We start from the raw sequence: 21063 nt of genomic DNA, 5'->3' as shown, positions 1-21063 counted from the left end.
TAGATATATAAAAGTCGGTATGTGGTTATATACAAATGTTTAATTACATTTAACAAATATTTCGTGGGTAACATTGGATAGACTTGTAGGTACTAAGCACTTTCTAATTAACAATGTTTTTAAATAGCAGGATGGGCATAACGGTGAATGTTACACAGTGTGTAAAGTAGGCACTGAAACCAGCCAATGAAAGGTCATCAGCTCTGTAAATGCCAAGACTTCCATGTTCCCTTCTCTAAAAATATTTTCCCTCTGTTGCAACCAATTTAGATCTAAATAACTCTCTAGGGAAGAAATCCAGCCTGTCTCCAAAAATTTAGGCATACTTAACACATTAATAAAAATCACTTAAATGTTTTTCCCGACGCTGACTGATGCAGCAAACTTCCGTCGTCATCACCAAAGTACTTTCGACACGACCCAAATCTTTACCAGACACGGAGCTATGAGAAGTTACCTACAAAGGTTTAAATTAAGGAATGAGGACTATTGCCCATGCGATGATATTTCTTCACAGAGTATCGACCATCTGTTATTTCAGTGCCCATTTTTCAGTTTACAACGCCATAATCTTGAAGCATAATACAGGAAAGATGAAATATCCCCAACAGACATTCACACTGTCGTTAAAAGTAGTTATCACGCGCCATTGTTCTTGGACTTTGCAACAATGGTGATTGGACTCATAAAGGTAATAAACCAAAATCAGTGATCGAACATCCCATTTCCAAGATAAACAAAAACGATTTTTTTCCCGAGTACCTTCGCCTTGTACATGACACGTAAGGCTACCAAATACAGGGGTCCAAATATATATTTTTTCAATTAAAAAGAAAAACATTGTTAAATGTTTGTTATTTAGATAACAAAGTACATAAGATCAATAAAATCTTATCAATTTAACTCATTTTCATTGCGGTGAATATTTGTTTCCTACGCTTATATTTTCTTTGAGGATTTAGATTTGTTTCCCAGCATACGGATTTGTTTACCTTTAAGATCAGATGGCGTTCCCAGTACGGTACCGATAAGTTTATTTGTTTTGATGGTTTGATGATCTTGTTCCGAAAATTGAGAAATACGTGTGCCTGAAACCTGGGTTCCCTGTTTGTTTACTTTTATTCAAATTTGAAAGACTAAGTACAAAAATGAATAATGTTGGCGATATTTCTTGCGAATTGAAATCACCCCGTTCCAAATATAACAAATTCACAGTATGTCTATTATTATTATTATGATTATGGATAACTTATATAGCACTATTTTCGTAATATTATACTTCAAATATAGTGCAGGCAATTGGTAAAATAATCCAAAGTAGGGATTAAAATGCTGAACACTCTTCTAGTAGAACGGAAGGCCCGTTGACTGCTGCAAACAGGCCGGCTTCTCCTGAAGAGTTGTAAGTGGTTTCCTCTCCACATGAACAAATGCTAAGAAGTTCCCGATTGGTCCACATAAGTATACCCCTCCTGATCCTAACAGTTTAGATAAATTGAACGTAGTTATGCTAAAAGCAGCCAGTTCAAGATTTTGAAAAAATTATATATCAATGTTATCGGGTGCAGTAAGGTCAATTCTATGTTCCGCTAAAAACAGCCAGACCGCTTTCATACAAATAAACTGTATTAATTACCTTCTGAAAATGGTGTGATTAGAAAAACGGCATTTTCCAATTTCCAAAAAACACCCCCAGCACTAGAAAAATCTTACGGTTCTCAAAAAATTATTGAAACTGGTCACATAATTAGATTCTTGTTTGTCATAAAAATATTCAAAAAAACTAATGTTTTCATTGTTTATCATTTGTTAAAGTCAAGAGCATTCCAACTGTTGAGTAGACTTGATTAATCAGTCTTTTTTCAGGAGCTATTATCTTAGTTTCACTTTTCTATGGCTGGCTGCTTTCTACAAAACTACGGTCAATTTAATGAAAATTAATTGCAGAAAAATCCACCTTTTTATATATAAACCTTGTTTATTATAAGCAAGGTAAATAATAAAGCAACTCCCATATAAAAAAAGTATAATACTTCAAGGGTGCTTATATAATGATTCTAATGATAAATAAATTTAATTGAAGCTTTTAAATTTGTGATTTAATTAAAACGACTTATTTTGTTATCACATGCTACGGATTTATTCAAATTTATTCAAGTCTATGCATAATACAACGGGATGGCAGTGGCGAATATTCTAAAAAAGCGATTATGCGCAGCTTACCATTATATTTGACTATCAGTACCAATGTTTTATGGAATTTTCAATTACAGAAAAACAAACAAATAGTCGTTATTTTTTTTTATATAAATCATTTCCATTGTTCGTATTGTTCTCCGAATATTAATAAAACACGCCCAGCGCCAGAAGTAAATCGTGAAACTGCTCTATTATTCTTGCTTATTTCTTCATACAAATAAGTATAATATAATTTGAACGTCTTTTGTTATTTATTTATCAAACGCATACAAAAATTAACATATAAATTATCAAGTCCTACTGAACTGCATGAAATGCAGTTCATCAGCAGATGCTTATAGTTCAGTTCTAATAACAACAACAACAACAACAACAAACCATCACGCCGTTTCCCCGTAGGGGTAGGCAGAGAGGATAGAACGCCATAACACTCTATCTTGGCATACAGACCTCGCTGCCTCTACATTCATACATCTTCTTATGCACGCACGCCGATTATTCCTACTTTTGACATGTCCATCTTCAAGTATTTGATGGACTTTATCGTGCCATGTCTTTCTCGGTCTTCCTCGTTTTCTGCATCCATCAACATTTGCATCGTAGATCCTTTTAGCCGTTCTTTCGCTGTCCATTCGCTCTACATGTCCAAACCAACGCAGCACCCCTTTCTTGATTCTGTCAATAATGCATGTCTCAGCCTTACATACTTCACGGATCTCGACATTTGTGCACCTATCATACATCGTTTTACCACACATTCGCCTGAGGGTTTGCATTTTGACAGCATTCAACCTACTTTCATCATTATTTTTCCAATTCCATACTTCGCTCCCATACATTAGAGTTGGAACTAGAACTCCATTGTGATCTGCTAGTTTAGCCTCCTGCGATAAAAATTTGTTTGCCAAAGTAGATTTTAGTGCACCGTTCACCCTGTTCCCGGCACTCACCCTCCTTTCAATATCTTTATCGGCCTTTCCGTCCCTAGTAAACATACTTCCCAGGTACACAAATTCTTCTACCTGATTCAGAATATCTCCGTTCACGCTGATCTCACATTTAGTTATATTTTCATCCCTTTCAAAAACCATCACTTTCGATTTATCAACATTCATAAGCAAATCGCTTTTCTTGCATACATCGTAGACTTTTGTTACCAAGAATTGAAGGTCTTCTTTGCTGCTGGCAAGAAGCACGGCATCATCCGCATACAGAAGACAGTTAACAGATAACTGGTATAAACCATTCATTTTTGCTCCCATTCTTAAATCTTTCAGTTCTTTCATACAGTTATCGATGTATATGTTGAACAACCATGGTGACATTACACATCCCTGTTTGACTCCTTTCGGAATATTAAACCACGATGTGAATGACCCATTCACCTTCACACATGCTGTGCTGTCCTTATACAGTGACGCAATAGCCCTTGTCAGGTTACCATTTACTCCATACTCCGATAAAACCTTCCACAATTTCTCTCTGTCAACTCTATCAAATGCCATAATTACATAATCTTATCTCTTCAATTCTATTAACATTTAAAAACTCTTATCTTACCATGGAAAAACAAGAAAATATGTTCATCAAAAATCAAAAAATAAAAAAAATAAAAAAATACCAAATAAAAAAGAAAAACACAAAAAAAAATCAATCTAAAAAACCAAGTTCTAAAAGTCAGATTCTCAGTAGACGTCTTTCTCTTGAGCCAGATAAGTTTTTTTGATATTAAACTCGATAGTTTTATATCACTCGTCGATGGGAGGAGTGCTATCCTGAAACTGTAGTAGTGTTCTTGTAAAATAATAAAAACTGTGAAACACTAATAACAAAGTTTTAGTTTCATAATAATTTATAATGAAGTGTTACGAAGTAAATGCCGATTAAATTGACAATTAAAGGCATAAATTCAATGAATAAATTATTTTTTTCTAGGCGTTTTTTGGTTTGTTATTATGTTATACATATAACTTATATGTGTCAGTTCTTTAGCATATTTTGAAATCTATTCAGCACGCTATAGAAACCTTAACTTATTGACTTAAAAAATAAAATTAAAGTTAAATTCTAAAAAGGAATTACAAATATATAAATATGTAATATCTTACAAGAATCAAGAGCCATAAGATGCACCCGAGTACAGTCGAACGTAATCTGACACATCCCGACAGCAGGTTTCGACTGAGCCGAAAATTCGGCGCATTTTGGGCCGAAACTGAAACCGCGACCTGGCCGAAATCGAAACAGAAATATCCATCGGTCACTACAAGAGAAAGTAAAAAGTACATGAGAATGGCAATTTATTTGAGAACAATCTACACTTCTTGCTCTAAATCTTTATATCGTTGAATGACAAGATAAATGAGAAAAAGGATCAATAAATGATAGAAGAGGGTAGAACGTGATTGAATGATGTCTATATTGAAAGTGTTTTTTTCATTTATTTACTATTGTGTAGATAAATTAAGTTTGCAATACAATAAATGAACTCCTTAACACAGAAAATGTTATCAACTAGAGTGGCGCTTCGATGTCCTCCCACTTTTCCATCTGAGACATTGTTCCTATGGGGAAATTCAGTGTTTTAAATAAAAACATATATTTTTTAATAGACTATTGAACAAATCCAAAAATTAAAAAAAAAATAGGTATCGTATTATCAGCGCTCTGATGTTTGAAAGTTTTGTATTTCTGATGTTAATCCGCGTGTGACGCTCAAGTTATCTTCCGCTTCTTCTCGGATAGTTCTGTCGATTGGTCCGTTGACGGTAAGCACGCAGGAAATCTTCCACAACTCTTTTATCGTTCGTTATTACGTCGTTCAAAGCAGTGTCGTGCAATTTCAAAAAACTTTGCCGTAAAATTTAATGCTCTAATTTTTACCACACTTTATGAAGTAGAAGAATTTGTATATCTGGGTAGTGTGTTTTTAAGAGATGGACGAGTAGAAAAAGATGTTGAAAGCAGAGTGAATGCGGGCAACAAAATTAACGGAGCACTAAGCACAGTAGTTGCTAATAAGAATATGTCAATCGAAGCTAAACTGGCAGTGCACAACGGAGTTTTAGTCCCAACACTTACGTATGGAAGTGAAACATGGAACTGGCAGAGGAAGGATGAAAGCCGAGTGAACGCGGTTGAAATGCGATCTCTGCGACGAATGTGTGGGAAATCAATGTATGACAGGGTTACGAATGATGAAATCAGGCGAGAGTGTAAATCTGAGTCAAGTATAATTGATAAGATTAAGAAAGGGTCTCTGAGATGGTTTGGCCACGTAGAACGAATGGACGTCGAAAGAATGGTAAAACAAGTGTAAATGGCGAAGATGAACGGTAAAGTGAGACGAGGACGACCATGAAAGACGTGGCATGATCAGATAAACCAAAATCTTAAGTCTGGTCATGTCAAAAGCAGACAGAACCGAACGGCATGTATGACAAGATATATGAATGAGGAAGAAGGTAGGAATATATGCCAGGGTAGACGTGTGTGGCGGTCCATTCTCTCAGCCTACCCCTACGGGGAAATGGCGTGATGGTAGTAGTAGTAGTAGCTTTATGAAACATTTTTTGTGTCCAATTTCCCATAGGGCTGAATTTGTGAAGGCACTGAACATTAGACAATTTAAAAAAGTCATTGACACATTTCCGATCATGCGGTTACAAGAGGAGATCCCAGCAGACTGCTCGTACGAGGTTTTCCTTTAATTTGAATACCAAAAACATGTACTACTTTTGCTCAGGAAATTTCATTGATCATGAAATAAAATATTACAATATTATTTACTGAATATTTATTTTTTCAGAAGACAGCCCGGACCTGGATAGAAGCGACCTTCCAGAAAAGGGAGTGTATCAAGTTCATCCCTAGTTCCAAAGACGAGCACAGGTTAGTTATTTTTTACTCTTAACGAGCGCTGAATAATTGTGTCATACGATTGTGCCTAGTTGAAAAAAAATTGTTTTACATTTTGTAAAATGTTTCCCTCGGCACGGGACAGTGAGGGAACATTATTTTGTATAAGAAAAGAATACAAACAATGTAAAAGTATAAATAAATATAGCATAATCTAGGCGGAAATGGCAAGTGTGACATCGCGATTCAGGAGAGACAACACCGCTTGCTTCTTAAATGCCTGCTTTTGCTGTAGGAACACATCGACAGTACCGTTTAGTGAGATTTTGTTCTCTGTGCTGAGGATCCTTGGCAGTGGGAAAAAGAATCCGATGTTAGTTTTATAATTTCCCACAACAAAGACAGGATTGGTACGCAAGTTACGGCGAGGTACATTAAGGTTTATCTGCGCGAGGATATCATGGGCATCTATACAGTTAGATATTAATTTGTGCAAGAATATCAAACCAGTCAAAATCCTTCTGAATTCTAAACTAAAGATATGAAAGTACTCTAGACGATCATAATAGTTGATTATGAAAGTATTTGATCCGATTCTAAATATTAACGATTTAAAAAATTTACTTTCCACCAAAAAAAATTGCTGAACATTTGACGTTTGGATTTGCATCCGTCTGCTTCCGAGGTACAGATTTATTTATTTATTTACGGATATTGTCCATTTTAACATTTTATGGATGTATATCACAATATAAGGGTAGTTAAAAACATTAAAATGAATAAAAGAAGGCTTGACAAACGTAAGGGACATAGAGACAAGATCTGGGCCCCGATCGCAATGGGAAGTTAACAGAGTTGTCTTCGACTGTCCATAAAGAAAAGCCGATATTTGTGTACGAAAATGAGTATTTTTCCATAAAAATTAAAAGTATCTTCGTCGGTATCCTATCTTATTTTATTTTTATTTTTATTTATTAAGGAAAAAAAAACAGTTATTATATAAGAATACAAAATAGAAAAAAATGTACATACATCCAGTTAAAGTTTTTCACAAATATAATGAGAGAACATGTTACACAGTAAAGAGAAAAATAATATATTATAAAAGACATGAGAAAAAAAAGAGGGTTAAGGGATGAGGAAATAGAGTGGAGGAGTGGAGGGGAGGGATTTTCATAATATAGTTGACCAATTCTAAATTTGTGTATTATAATAAAATAAACATAATTAAAGGAACATATACACATAACATTTGTTAACATTCCATTGTAATCATTGTAAGGGCCCTTGACTATTTATTTTAATGTGTTCACATTTTTTTTTAAATCCAACTAAACAAACCAGCCGACAGAGAAAAGCCCGTTTCACACATATCATCTCAATTTAAACGGTACAGTTAAATTATAGTGGATTGACATGTATTAGATTCGTTAGCACCTATTTAAATTTGATAATATTTATATTTTCTTTTTTTTTATAAAACTCCATAGTTAATGGCTTTAATTAAAATATTTAAAAAACGCCTCGGTTTATAATGCAATAGAGAAGGGAGGGACTAGGGAGGAAATCCATAATGTCTCCAAACATTTGGACATACTCAAAACATTCTTACATGTTCATTTATTTGAATTTAGTAAAATTCAACCAAATAATATAAAATAATTTCCCAAGAACTCAACAAATTTTGCCCAAAGGCAGTTTTGTAATATTTATAGCATATCTTTGAACAAAATTACTACGTAATACTAAACTTGCGCCTAAAAAATAACACTCCTGTATTTACTTATTCAAAGGTTAAATGAACTTAAAGTTCAAATTAAAATTATTATGTTTATTTCTTAAACTTTTTCTTTCTATCCAAAAACATCCGCGCGTCACGGAGCTGTGTAGTCATTACGCAAAAAATAGAGATTTTAAATCGGAAAAATGTAATATTCTTAGGCAATCGCTTTAATTATTTATTGTTCAAAAGTGAAAATATTTTTTATCTAATTGCTAACAACATAAAAAAAACATTCGTAGATGCTCGCAGCGCGGGCGAAAGAACCCCCTCTGATGAACGTCGAGGAACTACTAAGGCCCGCTTGTTTGATCTTTAGTTTAATTTACCAACGATTTCGGTTTTACTATCGTTCTACTATCAGTGCGTTGTTTCTCTCGCATTACTTTAAATTCAGTAAAATGTAACCACTGGTTTTTCGATTCCATAGCTCGAAAATTGAAAATTATACTTAACATATTTTTAACACATGGTTACACTGTAAAATGTGACTTTGTAAACGTCAAAACTGCGAACAAATTTAAACACGTGACAACATGACATGGTAGTGAGTAAACGCAACAAAATAACATCGGTAAACAGAATCTTATGATAATTTAAAAAAAACTATTTAATGAAATAAAAACCGAACTACAATTACAATATTATAGTTTCTTATTTGAAAACAAGAATGATAAGAAAAATTAAATGAGAACTAAAATACTGTCAATGCAACAAGATAGCAAATTTTAGCTCTGGAATATGAAAATGTAGGTATATAATATAATATGTATATATTCTTTGTTCATGCCATTATTTATAATGTATAAAAATATCCACAACATTTTTAAAAAGTTAAACCGAATATTTTTTCAAAAAGAAGACAAGATTTGACTGCCACGAAGTTGTCCGTCCGAGGTTTGGTGGAATAACAAAATGTTTTTGTTTTCTTGACAATAAGTACAAAATTTTATCATTGAAAGAACCCTCCGATTTATATTGATCAACATAAGCATAATCCATTACCATTCGTAAATAAAAACAATACTGAGAGCCGTGAGCAAATAACGACAACCGGTAAATGTAAAAAAAATGACGCCATCTTGATTAATCTACTATAGTAAAACGTTTTACTCGCCAACATTGGCGGGTAAAATTTTTAACTAATGGTTAAGACTTTTATTATCCACCGTTAGTGACTAGATAAAACAACCCATTTTGTCCGTTTTTAACTATTACTACAGATCTTTTACTATTACTAACGATCAAACATCTGGGCCTAACTGACGTCTGGGAGAAGTACTAGAAATGTTGCTGTTCACGCGCGTGACAATTGTCTCTTTCGCTCCCGAAAATACATCCCTCTTTGACATACCTGTTTGACGTAAAGAGCGTGTGAGACAATTATATATTAGGATTACTCTTTTACTAGGTACTCCGCAACATGCGACACATTGATCAATTTTCTATTGTATTGGTAATATATCACCGATTTTGTATAAAATGCTTTTTTCTGTTCCCAATAAGCATGAATTATTCAATATTTTTGCCGATTCCTAAATGTATAACGGAAGAATATCGAAAATCTTAACCCATCATTTATTATATATATGTAGATACAATGTGTCCTTACGACACATCACCGGGAATAGAAAGTTTACACTATGATATTATTACTTACGTAATAAATAAGTCGATTTTCTAGGGGGTAAAATTTACCATGTCACGCATCGGCACCTGTAATGTATTTATTTAGATAGTTGTACAAATAAAATTAAAACACCTAGTTATACCTTAACTAATAAACAATATACACGGGTTTTCAGGGCCAGACCGCGAAACTTCATTGAAATATTTCTCATGGTAAGCTCAGGGGTGCTAGTTCGAGAAATTAAAGATTTACTCCATTTTGAGATCATGAAAAATAAATATTTTTTCAAAATTGCCTTTTTACGAAAATGTTATTAGGATTTTTTTTATGGCTTATCATGAGGAATGTTCCTCTGAAGTTTTGCGGTCTGGCCCTGAAACACCGTGTATAAACAAACAATATTTAAGAGTAATAATTCCCCACTGGCTTATGAAATCGCTCATACGGACACAAAATCATTTTATAATTATCAATCACGAAGTTAACTACAGTTTGCAGCAGTACATCGGGTCGTAGGTACTCAGGTCGAGAATTGCAAGCGCAAAACAACCGTCCGTTAGACGTTAGTTATTAAAACAAAACAAAAAAACAACATTTTGGAACGTGATTTTTTATGTGATAGAACAAAATGGCATCTCTATAAGCGGGCGCGAATTATCACTCTAAGTTCGAAATATGTTTTTAACTCTTGTGTGGCTTTTATATCACACGAGTCTACATTGGACACGAGACTTGATATATCTCTCTTATTTATTGATATTAATGATAGTGAAAATAGTAAATTTTATTTCAATATGGAAGCTGCGATACACAATATGTCACCGGTATCCTATCAAAGAAAAATAGTCCTTATGTTTGAAATACTAGTTTCTAAATAGAAAATCAACATCAAATAATATTTGTAATCTTCAAGCTTGTTTTAGTGCTAAAAAACCTGACTTGGATTTAATATGAAAAATATAGTGCACTTTTTTCTATGGAGAAATAAGCTGAGGTAATCGGCTAGTTTCATCGTTCACTGAGAACGGGCTGGGCGCTGGGCGCCGGGCGCACTTCAAAGATATTTTTTTGTAGGAAGATATAAACGGTGGTGGTAATTTGTAATAAATAACAATTATTTTATTTGTTTTCGCATAAATGTATGTATTATAAAACATTATTATCGATAGTCAAGTTAAATGCTGTGACTAATCGCTTATTTTGACGATTCGCCTCAACTCTGTGAACAGACTCGACCGCGCAGGATAAAACGCTTGTACAATACGAAAATTCAGCCGCAATTCACACGTGAGTGCTGCTAAAATTAATACACGACGTCGTTTGTTGCGAGTGAATTCCCGAAAAATATTATTCATTTTATACCAAAATGTATTGGAATTGTTGAAGGTCGAACTGAATAGTAAAAAGTATTATTTTCTCCCGCGATTTTCGACAGATTTATTTTTTTGAAGCTTTACGTTCATTTCTAGCAAATCGCTATTGTTACAAGGTCCTGTCTGTACGCGTTCACACGAGGGTAATGTGACCACTGGCGGCCGCGCGCGGCAGTGGGGGTAATTATTGTTCCGCGGAGATAGCCTGCCCGTCTATCTCGGGAAAAAAAATTGTGCTACAAATTACTGTTATCACGTGGACAATGATTGAGTCCTGGGACAAAACAATATTGTATTGTATACGTGTAAACGACCTTAAACACGACGTTACAGCACCGTTTCCAGAGGGATTTTTTAGCAGTATTTTGAGAGTTAAATCGTGTGTGATGATGGTATATGAGCCTACATTATAATATACTATGGAGAAAACTATCTTGATATTTAAAAAAAAAAAAAAAAAGTCTAATTTCGCTATAATAGGGCTTTATGTATTTCTTTTATTTTTTATAAATTATCGAAAATATATTATTTACAGTTAAATTCGTATGTTTATTTTTTGTATTCAAATACTTACATATTTTCAAAAAATCCTGAACATAGATTTAGTAGCGTATTTGAAATTTTTATTTTTGAATTATTTTTGAATTTTTTTTTTATTTATTTATAAATCATATAACACAAAGTATTTTACATGTTTAATACGTTGAATTCTTGGTAAAATGATGTTTAATGGTTACCAAAATTTGTTTAAGAAATAGGCATATAAAATGGATTGTGATGTGATATTTTACGCTTTATTAAAGGATATACCAACATGAAATATCGTGTATTATGTATCATATATTAAAACGGTTTTCCTGATTCAATCAGCACCTCCTTCGCCGGTACTTAATTTTGATTCAGGAAGAATAAAGGATATCAAAAATATTTCCTTGGCGAATTTTTTTCGTGGTCCACAAAATATTGATTTTTGTTTTCTTTGATATGGAAAACGCCACGTCACGCTTCCTTTGATGGCGAAATCGTTATTTGTAAGCACTTTTACGGGTACTTTCAACCTTAGTGAGAGAATAAATTAAAGATACATACGTACATAACCAAACCATTGAAAAAACAATATTATATTATTTATGAGTAAAAAGAACACTTCAACATTTTACAAATTTTTTGGTCTACCTCCTTGCTGTCATATATTTTTTTTATCAATTTGAAACGAATCGGATTTAAAAAAAAAATCATTCGCAATCGAACTTATGACTTTAACGGACTTTGAACTCATGTTAATCTTAATGTTGTGTACTTTAAACGCTATCATTATCAACATGAATGAACATAGGCTTTCTCCTCAAATCTCCACATCTTTCTATCCTAGACGAACCGCATCCAACCGCTTCCTGTAACTCGTCTTAGGTCATCAGACCACATTTCCTAACTACTGGAACTTCTTCTAAAAACCTTTAGAAGGAAAACGAGCAGGGATAAGTCCCTCGTAGTATAGTGGTTGGTTCATTCACCTACCATTCTTGAGGTCCCGGATACGATTCCTGGCAGAGCGACATAAAACATTCGTTTAAAATGTTTTTTTTTATTTTTATTTTTATTTTTTTAATTTCATTGATAAAACCTTACGGGTTACATACATTTAACAAAATATTTTTACTTTTAAAATTCACATTCTACTGTTAATAATAATATTTTTAGCATCTTGTCTGAGTCTTTTGTTTAGTTTTGTCTGGTAGTCTATTGTATAATTTCAGTCCATGGTTTATTAGTCTCGATTGTCCTTTTCTCGTTTTAAAAGGTTGTAAATATTTAAATTGTTCCTTTATCCTTCTTCTTTCCTTCCCATCCCCTCTCCATTCTTCAGAGTATAGTGTTATTTTTTTATATATATATATATATTTATTTTTGTTAATCTTTGCTTGTAATTTTTGTATAAAATTGTAAGATTCAATATGTCCATGTATTTATAATTTTCTCAAACTGAACGGTTTGGGTAGGTAGGAAGAAATTGCCTTAAGGCAATATGCCCGCCCTTATATGTTTATTTATTGTATAGATATATAGTAAGTGTCAAATAAAATAAATAATATATGATATTTTTGCTGATATTCTCGTATTGTGATCATGTTTACTACAGTTTTTTTTTCAGTTTTAATTCTTCGTCGACAATTACATCAGTGGCTACTTTATGAATAAAGTTTAAGGATTTTAGTTTAAAGAGTTCTGTTACATTTAATTGTTTAGCTTGTTTTTTGAAAAGTTTTTTAGTTGCTGTTAGATAGGGTTGGTCATATACTAACTTTGTTGTTTAACACTGCAATATTTCACTGTCCCTGGACTGGTACCTGAATCGTAAGCCTGATCACCTTACGTTTGTGTGACTGATGCAGCTTTCTATTCACCGTTAGGTGTGGATACTGAGATGATTTAGCATGTCTAATTTTTTGAAATAATGCAGCTGATTTAAGCAATGCTTCTGGATAAACCGTGTTAGAAAATTGGAAACAAGTTGTGGTACAGACGAATTCAAACCTCGGACCTTAGACACTCCCACGGGACCACGAACTGGCTATTATTTATTTTATCCTACAAAATAACCCTCATTATAATGTTGACACTAATTATAAAAACGTAGGCGGCCTCTGTGGTGTTGTGGTTAAGACTCTTTACTCACACACGGAAGGTTCCGGGTTCGATTCCCATTGAGAACACAAATAAATATATCTGATTTTTCTCAAGCCTGGGTATTCTGTACTTATAATTCATCACTATAATTGGGCCTCCTGGCTTTTTATGGTGCAAAAAAAAACACAGTAAAAATTACAAAAAAACCTAACATTTCAGGTTGTTTACTCTGTTTTTCTTTATTATATCAAATCATGGATATATACGAGTACATTTTCCGATACTCCTCTCAAAGGCCGTCTATGAAAATTAGATTGATCTTTACTGACTGCCTAATAAATGTAAGCAACGAATGTCTCGAGCAAGTAGAAGAATTTGTGTATCTGGGAAGCATGTTTTCAAGAGATGGAAGAGTAGAAAAAGATGTTGAAAGAAGAGTGAATGCGGGCAACAAAATGAACGGAGCACTAAGCACAGTAATTTTTAATAAAAATATGTCAATCGAAGCTAAACTGGCAGTGCACAACGGAGTTTTAGTCCCAACACTTATGTATGGAAGTGAAACATGGAACTGGCAGAGGAAGGATGAAAGCCAAGGAAACGCGGTTGAAATGCGATCTCTTAGACGAATGTGTGGGAAATCAATGTATGACAGGGTTACGAATGATGAAATCAGGCGAGTGTAAAAAAAAAAAAAGAAATCTGAGACAAGTATAATTGATAAGATTAAGAAAGGGTCTCTGAGATGGTTTGGTCACGTAGAACGAATGGACGATGAGAAAATGGTAAAACAAGTAAATATGGCAAAAATGAACGGCAACGTTAGACGAGGACGACCAAGGAAGACGTGGCATGATCAGATAAACCAAAATCTTAAGTCTGGTCATGTCAAAAGCAGACAGAACCGAAGGGCATGTATGACAAGATGTATGAATGTGGAAGAGGCTAGGATTGTATGCCAGGATAGACGTGTGTGGCGGTCCATTCTCTCTGCCTACCCTTATGGGGAAATAGCGTGATGATAGTAGTAGATTGCTATGGTTTTTTTAAATTCTATTTGACCAGTTAAATGAAAATTTGATGCTAATTCAAAAATGAAATAGCTAATTGTTTTGAAAAGCTTAAAATGGGTAAAAACGGAATTTCAACGTTCAATACCACGAATGTGTAAAATAAACGTATCTTTAATTAAATAAACATGTTAACAAATATTTCATTTAACCCGATTGGATAAATCCTTGTTATTTTAGGATTAATACATGATTTAATTTTCACGTACATTTGTAAGCATAAAATTTGTTGTTTTAAAATATTATTCTTCCGCGAAATTAATATATGGAAATTGAATTTGATCGAATATTCATTAAAATGTTGCTATTTCATAATTAACTGAATATTTCATTTCACCACTTTGATAAAATATTTTATGATAATCAGACTGTGTATTTTTTTGAATTTATATTTGAATACTTTTCTAAATTTTGATTTAAGTATTTTTCTTATTATTTATTTATTACGAGCTAAACCTGGCAATGCCTTGCTGTTGCTTGATTTGAATACATACTCCTATATATATATATATGAAATGAATACAATCGAAAGTTTGATATCAATTATACATTATTATTTTTGTGTTTCGGATTACATAAATTGTGAGGATATGCGGTGACAGGAAATTTTGAGAAACAGGTATTTGAACGTTGTTTTCCTGTCACTGTCTTGAAGATGCCCCCCTGATGCTATGCAAAAAAGACAACTGCATTTCGGAACTTTGACTAACTAAAACAGACACAATCGACGCTTCGTTGTCACATTTTCTAAACATATCTAAATAAATACATTACATTACAAACTCTGCTCTTCTCACCAACAGGGGTGCACTTTATTTAAAAACGTGATTTTCAAAAATGTATTGAATGTCAGTTAATATTACCAAAAATCCTGTAAAAAGAAGTAAATGAGTATAAATTATTAGGAATTTAAAGAAATAATCTGATTGGGATCCATAAAAAAATAATGTTGTTGGTAAACATTCAAAAACAAACTTTTTGACACAAAAAAAATAACATCTTTCCATTTTTTTTTGTGAATGCATTCTCGGGAAATGCAGCCCCGGTGAACGACAAAAAAAATATTTACGCTCCTAACTTTATTTCTTTCTTCTTCTCCTTATCAGCCCATTTCTCTCCACTGCTGGATATAGGCCTCTTCCAAACATTTCCGTGTTTTTCTGCCCTGGGCACTCTGTTTCCATCCATGGCCCACGAGTTCGACGACGCCGTCAGTCCATCTCTTATGCGGTCTCCCTACTTTCCTTTTACTTTCGTGGGGTCTCCAGTTTAGTATTCTGAGGGTCCACCTATCGACATCTTGTCTCTCCACGTGGCCCGCCCACTGCCATTTTTGTCTTCCCACTCTTTCACCTTTGTACGGCATCTTCTATCCTCGTTCCTTATTCGGTTCTTAAGGAGACGCCCAAAATTAGTATTTCCATAGACCGCTGAGTGCACTTAATTTTGTGAACACTTTTAGCAGTCGGTGACATGGTTTCAAGACCGTATGTTGCCACCGGCAGAACATAAGAGTTGTAGACTTTGGCCTTTAGATTATTTGGGATTTCCTTATTTCTGAAAATGTGTTTCAGCTTTCCAAAAGCAGCCCAACTCAACCCAATTCACTTGAAGCTAGCTCAAAGAAACTTTGCCTTCCTGGCTCCGAAATTTTTTTATCAACTTCCGGCAGCCATAAAAAACTCCACAAGTGCCAATATATTTAAGAAAAAAATTTGCAATGGTTGCTGCACATCGATAGGGACGAGGTTGTCAATTTTTTTTGAGATTAGCAAAAAATTTCAAATCTGCTTTCCTTCCATACTTTTTACTTTTATTTGCTTTTTATATATATTGGTAATTTTAATGTTTTTTTTCCATTATGTATTTTTGTTTAATTTTATTTAGTACGTACTATTATTTGGCATAAAATTTATTGCTCCTATTTCTTTTATTTCTTACTATAGTATTAAGTGAGTTTCTAGAATACATATCTCAATTATCATTTCAATTGTGCTTTTATATATATATATATTCTTTTTCTATTGATTTAAATGATACTCTAATTTTGTTTTTTTTTAATACTATTATTTTGTTGATTTTAATGATACCACTATTTTGTATATTTGATTATGTGTGATTCTTAATTTGTATAATTTATATTTTAAAAATGATTTGTGGTTATCTGTTTTGCAATGTATTCTTTGGAATTTGATTATTTATTACATTTACCTTTTTTTTCTAGATTGTGATTCTATGTCATTATAATTTGATCTAATTAATTTTACTATGTATTTTTATTGTTATTTATTGTGGCTTGACACGGGTATTGCCTAAAAAGCCTTAATAAGTTCATAAATATTTAATTTTGTAATTTTGAATGAATAAATAAATAAATTAATTCGTCTAGGCAGTTCCGTTGTTTGATTAACTTTCAATATAATAATTCATTGGCGTAAATAAAGGTTTCAGCTCATTTAATTTTAAGGGCCATTTTCAACGAGTTGTAAATAACTCACTATTAGAAAATGGGAATCGAGTTGGGGTAGAGTGGGATTCGAACCACAGACCTTTGGTCCATAAGTCCGAGACACTAGCCACAGGACCGGACCACAACCCGATCAAAACTTCACTTTAACTTCACAAACATCAGCAGATGAAAGAATTGAAGGAATATAGATGTTTAAATATGGGCAAAATGGTGAACGTTACACAGTGTGTAAAGTGGTCACTTAAACCAGCCATTGACAGGTCTTAAGCCCTGTAGATGCCTAGACTTCTATATTGCTTTCTCTTAAATGTTCTTCATCTGTGTTGTAATATGATAACTTTATATCTTCTTAATAAATTTAAGATATAAATATGCTCATGGCAAAGATCTACATTTCGCTGAAAACCGCATGTTAATCGGTCCAGTAGTCATTTAGTCTATCGAGGACATACATATGAACATTGATTTTTATATTTTAAGTATATGCAGCCTAAGCCAATTAAAACAGTTATATGAAGAAGTATAAGAAACTGCACAAAATAAACTTTGCACTTGGAAACATACAAGACGATGACATGGCATTAACCAAAAACGCTGACATACATAAATATACAACAGACAACAACAACGCTACCACATAAAAAAAAGCAAAGACAAACGTAGGACAGAAAAAAATATATACAATGGACTTTAAAACTACAATGACTTACCTTACCCCTTGAAAAATTACACTGGAGACAAATTTAAAATTAACCTGGAAAAGTACATGATCTCTACACTAACCAGACGAGACATAACGTGACTAGAACTAATATTATATCTTCCTAACGGGTTTTTAAAAATAATAAATAAAAACAAACAAGGGCAATAAAATAATCGTATTCAGAATGTTAGAAAACGCGATCAAAATATAAGACTTCGAGCTAACCCATGCCAATCCATCGTCTATAAAAATACAAAATCTACGAAAAGCCAAAAGATCTGTCGGAAGAATGACAGGCACCGTGGCGCAGTTGGTTAGATGGCCAACTGTGAAACTTTTTTCTCAGTTGGTCTGGGTGTTGCGGTGTATTTTTCATAACCTCCTTCCATATCCCCTCTATCCCATCTGCTGACAAGCCTCAAAATAGAGGCTTCGCGAGTTATTGCTTTAATAATTAAATAAATCTATCCCAAATAATTCCAAGTTGTGTCGCGAATTGTCTGATCTTCACATTCTGAATTTTGGGGCATAAAAACAAAAGTTGCTATTTGAAAATTTTACTAATAGCAGATTTTGGCTTCTGGTGACATGGTTGAGAACATGAAAAGAAATTGATTACAACAGAGATAGATCATCACCATTAAGTATTTTGAAAATCCATGTATGGTCCATCTATTTTAGTAGTAGGATTTAATTAGTAGTTTTGCATTACGAATAATATGAATAAAAACAACTCGCCTGAATTTAAAACGCGTCAGCAAAACTTATTTTTGGCATCTCTAAGTTAAGTCATATCGGGAATAACACTGGCTACGTTTTCCACAGAGGATGGAATACAAACTATGTTGGTGTTAATGTAGTCACAGCACTACTCTGCTCCGGAATATCTAATAGAAATATGCAATCCAGATAAACTACTGACAGACATCTTACGTTCAGATCAGCTACACCTTCGGCAATAAGAAAAGTTACTATACCTAACCAGCGCACTTAATTCTCTCTTTATAAAGAAACTTAAAACTCGTCTGTTCTCTAAACTATTTAAATGAATCCGTAGCAAAATAAATTGTGTTACTTCAATCATATTTTTTTATTTCAAATCAAAATAATATTCGTGGAATCACTTTGCAAAGCGCTCTTGAGGTTTTATATAACGAAAATCGCACTAGAAAAGTTATCCATAATAATGATAATTGTAACATGTTTAAATGTATGAAATGTAGGTATAAGCAAAGTTACCAATTAAACTTTCACTTAACATAGCAGCGAAATTAAAGGTAAACACAAAATGTAATCAACAGCTTTGTTCTCCATTATTCTCCAAAGTAATTAGAAGGTGTATGAATTACTTCGGTTCGCAAAGTTATTTTGGATTCGAGTAAAGGTTAGACCTCACCGAGGTCGAAGTTTATTCTTAAACCACTGTACATTGGCACGGGTACACTAAGCCAAAATAATGTATTAAGTTTTCCACTGATTTCGGTATTGAGACATTCAGAGTACCACAGGGTTCTATCTTTGGTCCTCCACTATTAGTTGTAAGTCGTATCCTTTTTGTTTTTAATTAAAATATGAGCACTAAACATAAAAAAATGGTAAAGGTTATACGTCATTCGAAAGACATTTTTCTACTCTTCAAGATATTGTTTTTGCTTTTACGCTTAAAGAACGCAAATAATGTGTATGACCTATTTGTTTTCATAGAGGGTGCGAGTGGGCTAGTATTATAATAAGGTTTTTAACTTAATAAATTCGTATTTGCGCAGCGGACTGGGCGCGGTACAGGGCAAGGCTGTGCAGGCGCATTGAATTTTTCGTTCAAAGCTGTAGGGGCTTGCAGTCGGCTTTACAATTAGTCGATTTTACAATTGTGAAAGCGGACAATTAGGACGCGGAGAAATGAGGCGAAGAACTTGTTACTGACTGATCTATTAACTGATAGAGTACCTAACTGCGTAAACACTGAACTACATGTATTGTATACTATTATACACATCTTCTCTATACTTCCTAGTGAAAAATTGAGGTCGTCAGCTATTTCCCTGGCTGTCAGCGATTTTTAATCCGAGCTTGCCAGCGATTTGGATATTTTCATATGGAAATGCATAGTAGGGTGATCGTAGGTTTACGACAGCGAGCTATGTTTTAAAGGGTGAACTTAAAGTCCCACAAACCTAAACGATTTTTTTTTATATACTTCTAAGCTTGTTATAATTTTTTGCTTTTTTTTCTTCGTGAAACTATTTCAGCTGTTTCATGAGAATAGCTTACGTTAAATGTATTTAGTAGATTTTATTTACTGAATTTATAGTATACAAGCATTTATAAAATAAATTAAAAAAACGTATTTATCGATTTTATTGTAAATATTTTTTTTTTCAATTTAAAAGTTCTACGCCAAAAAACATTTCAAATGTAAAATTTTGTTTGCTGAATTTCATTGTACATTTTTCATCAAATTTTAAAAAGGGTTTTTAGTAAAAAAAAACTTGTAAAAAGTATTTCCTCAGCACGGAATTTCCCAGTGAGGAATACATAAAAACCAAATCATGTATGTTTTTTTATCAATGAAATACTTGATACATGAATAAATAAAATAGTTTGTTTGAATCGGGTTGTGGTCCTGTGGCTAGTGTCCCGGACTCACGGACCAAAGGTCCGTGGTTCAAATCCTACTCTACTCCAACTTGATTCCCATTTTCTAATAGTGAGTTATTTACAACTCGTTGAAAATAACCCTCAAAATAAATAAATATTTGGGTAAATCATAAGAACGCAAATATTTCTTTTATAATAAAAAAAATCACCTCTATTAAGGACAGCTACGAGAAGCTTATCCACCCAAGCAAACCTCGTTCGATAAGTAAATGTGAATCGTGTTCGATAAACCATTTTTCATTTCATACGTATATCATTGTCTTACCCAGGTAAAATATATATATTACCCTGGAGCAATCTTCCAGGGCCGCGATTATAAATGCTATCTTCATCGGTACATACTAAGACGGTAAAATTAGCTGCTGTACTATCTTTATCTACCTCAGTAAGTTATACCGACTTGTCATCTCGTCATCATATGATCGAATCCAACCAATGAATGACCCCGTAAGATCAGTCCGCGTTCTTTCCTTAATGACAATTTTAAATAGTTCTCATTTTTATTTTAAACAGGCTTCTGTAATAAACATTGGCCACTTCAAGGCGATTAGTAACTCCAAAAATTTCAATGTAAGCAAAAAATTCTCGCTTAAACACGATTTTATGTGCTTTTTGACTATTACTAAGACGGTATGCTTAACTTTCATCTGTATTTATCTACCGAGCTATTACAAAGCCGGCTCCTTTAACTTCT

The 21063-nt window shown here is 33.3% G+C and overlaps 1 protein-coding gene across 1 annotated transcript in view; it reads left to right on the top strand.

Annotated features, from left to right (window-relative positions):
* The window catches only part of LOC148283963 (transient receptor potential cation channel trpm-like), a 280960-nt gene that overhangs the window by 151133 nt on the left and 108764 nt on the right, over positions 1–21063 (top strand). The window contains exon 4 of the mRNA XM_088242886.1: positions 6008–6090. Coding sequence (XP_088099012.1) covers positions 6008–6090 — 83 coding nt within the window. The remainder of the gene's footprint in view (positions 1–6007; positions 6091–21063) is intronic.

This window comes from Micrasema longulum, unplaced genomic scaffold (assembly GCF_059751315.1).
Source record: "Micrasema longulum isolate JH-2025_06_02 unplaced genomic scaffold, ASM5975131v1 h1tg000174l, whole genome shotgun sequence".
Classification (NCBI taxonomy): domain Eukaryota; kingdom Metazoa; phylum Arthropoda; class Insecta; order Trichoptera; family Brachycentridae; genus Micrasema; species Micrasema longulum.
The sequence above is the reverse complement of the archived record's forward strand: the minus strand, read 5'-3'. Positions and strand labels throughout refer to the sequence as shown.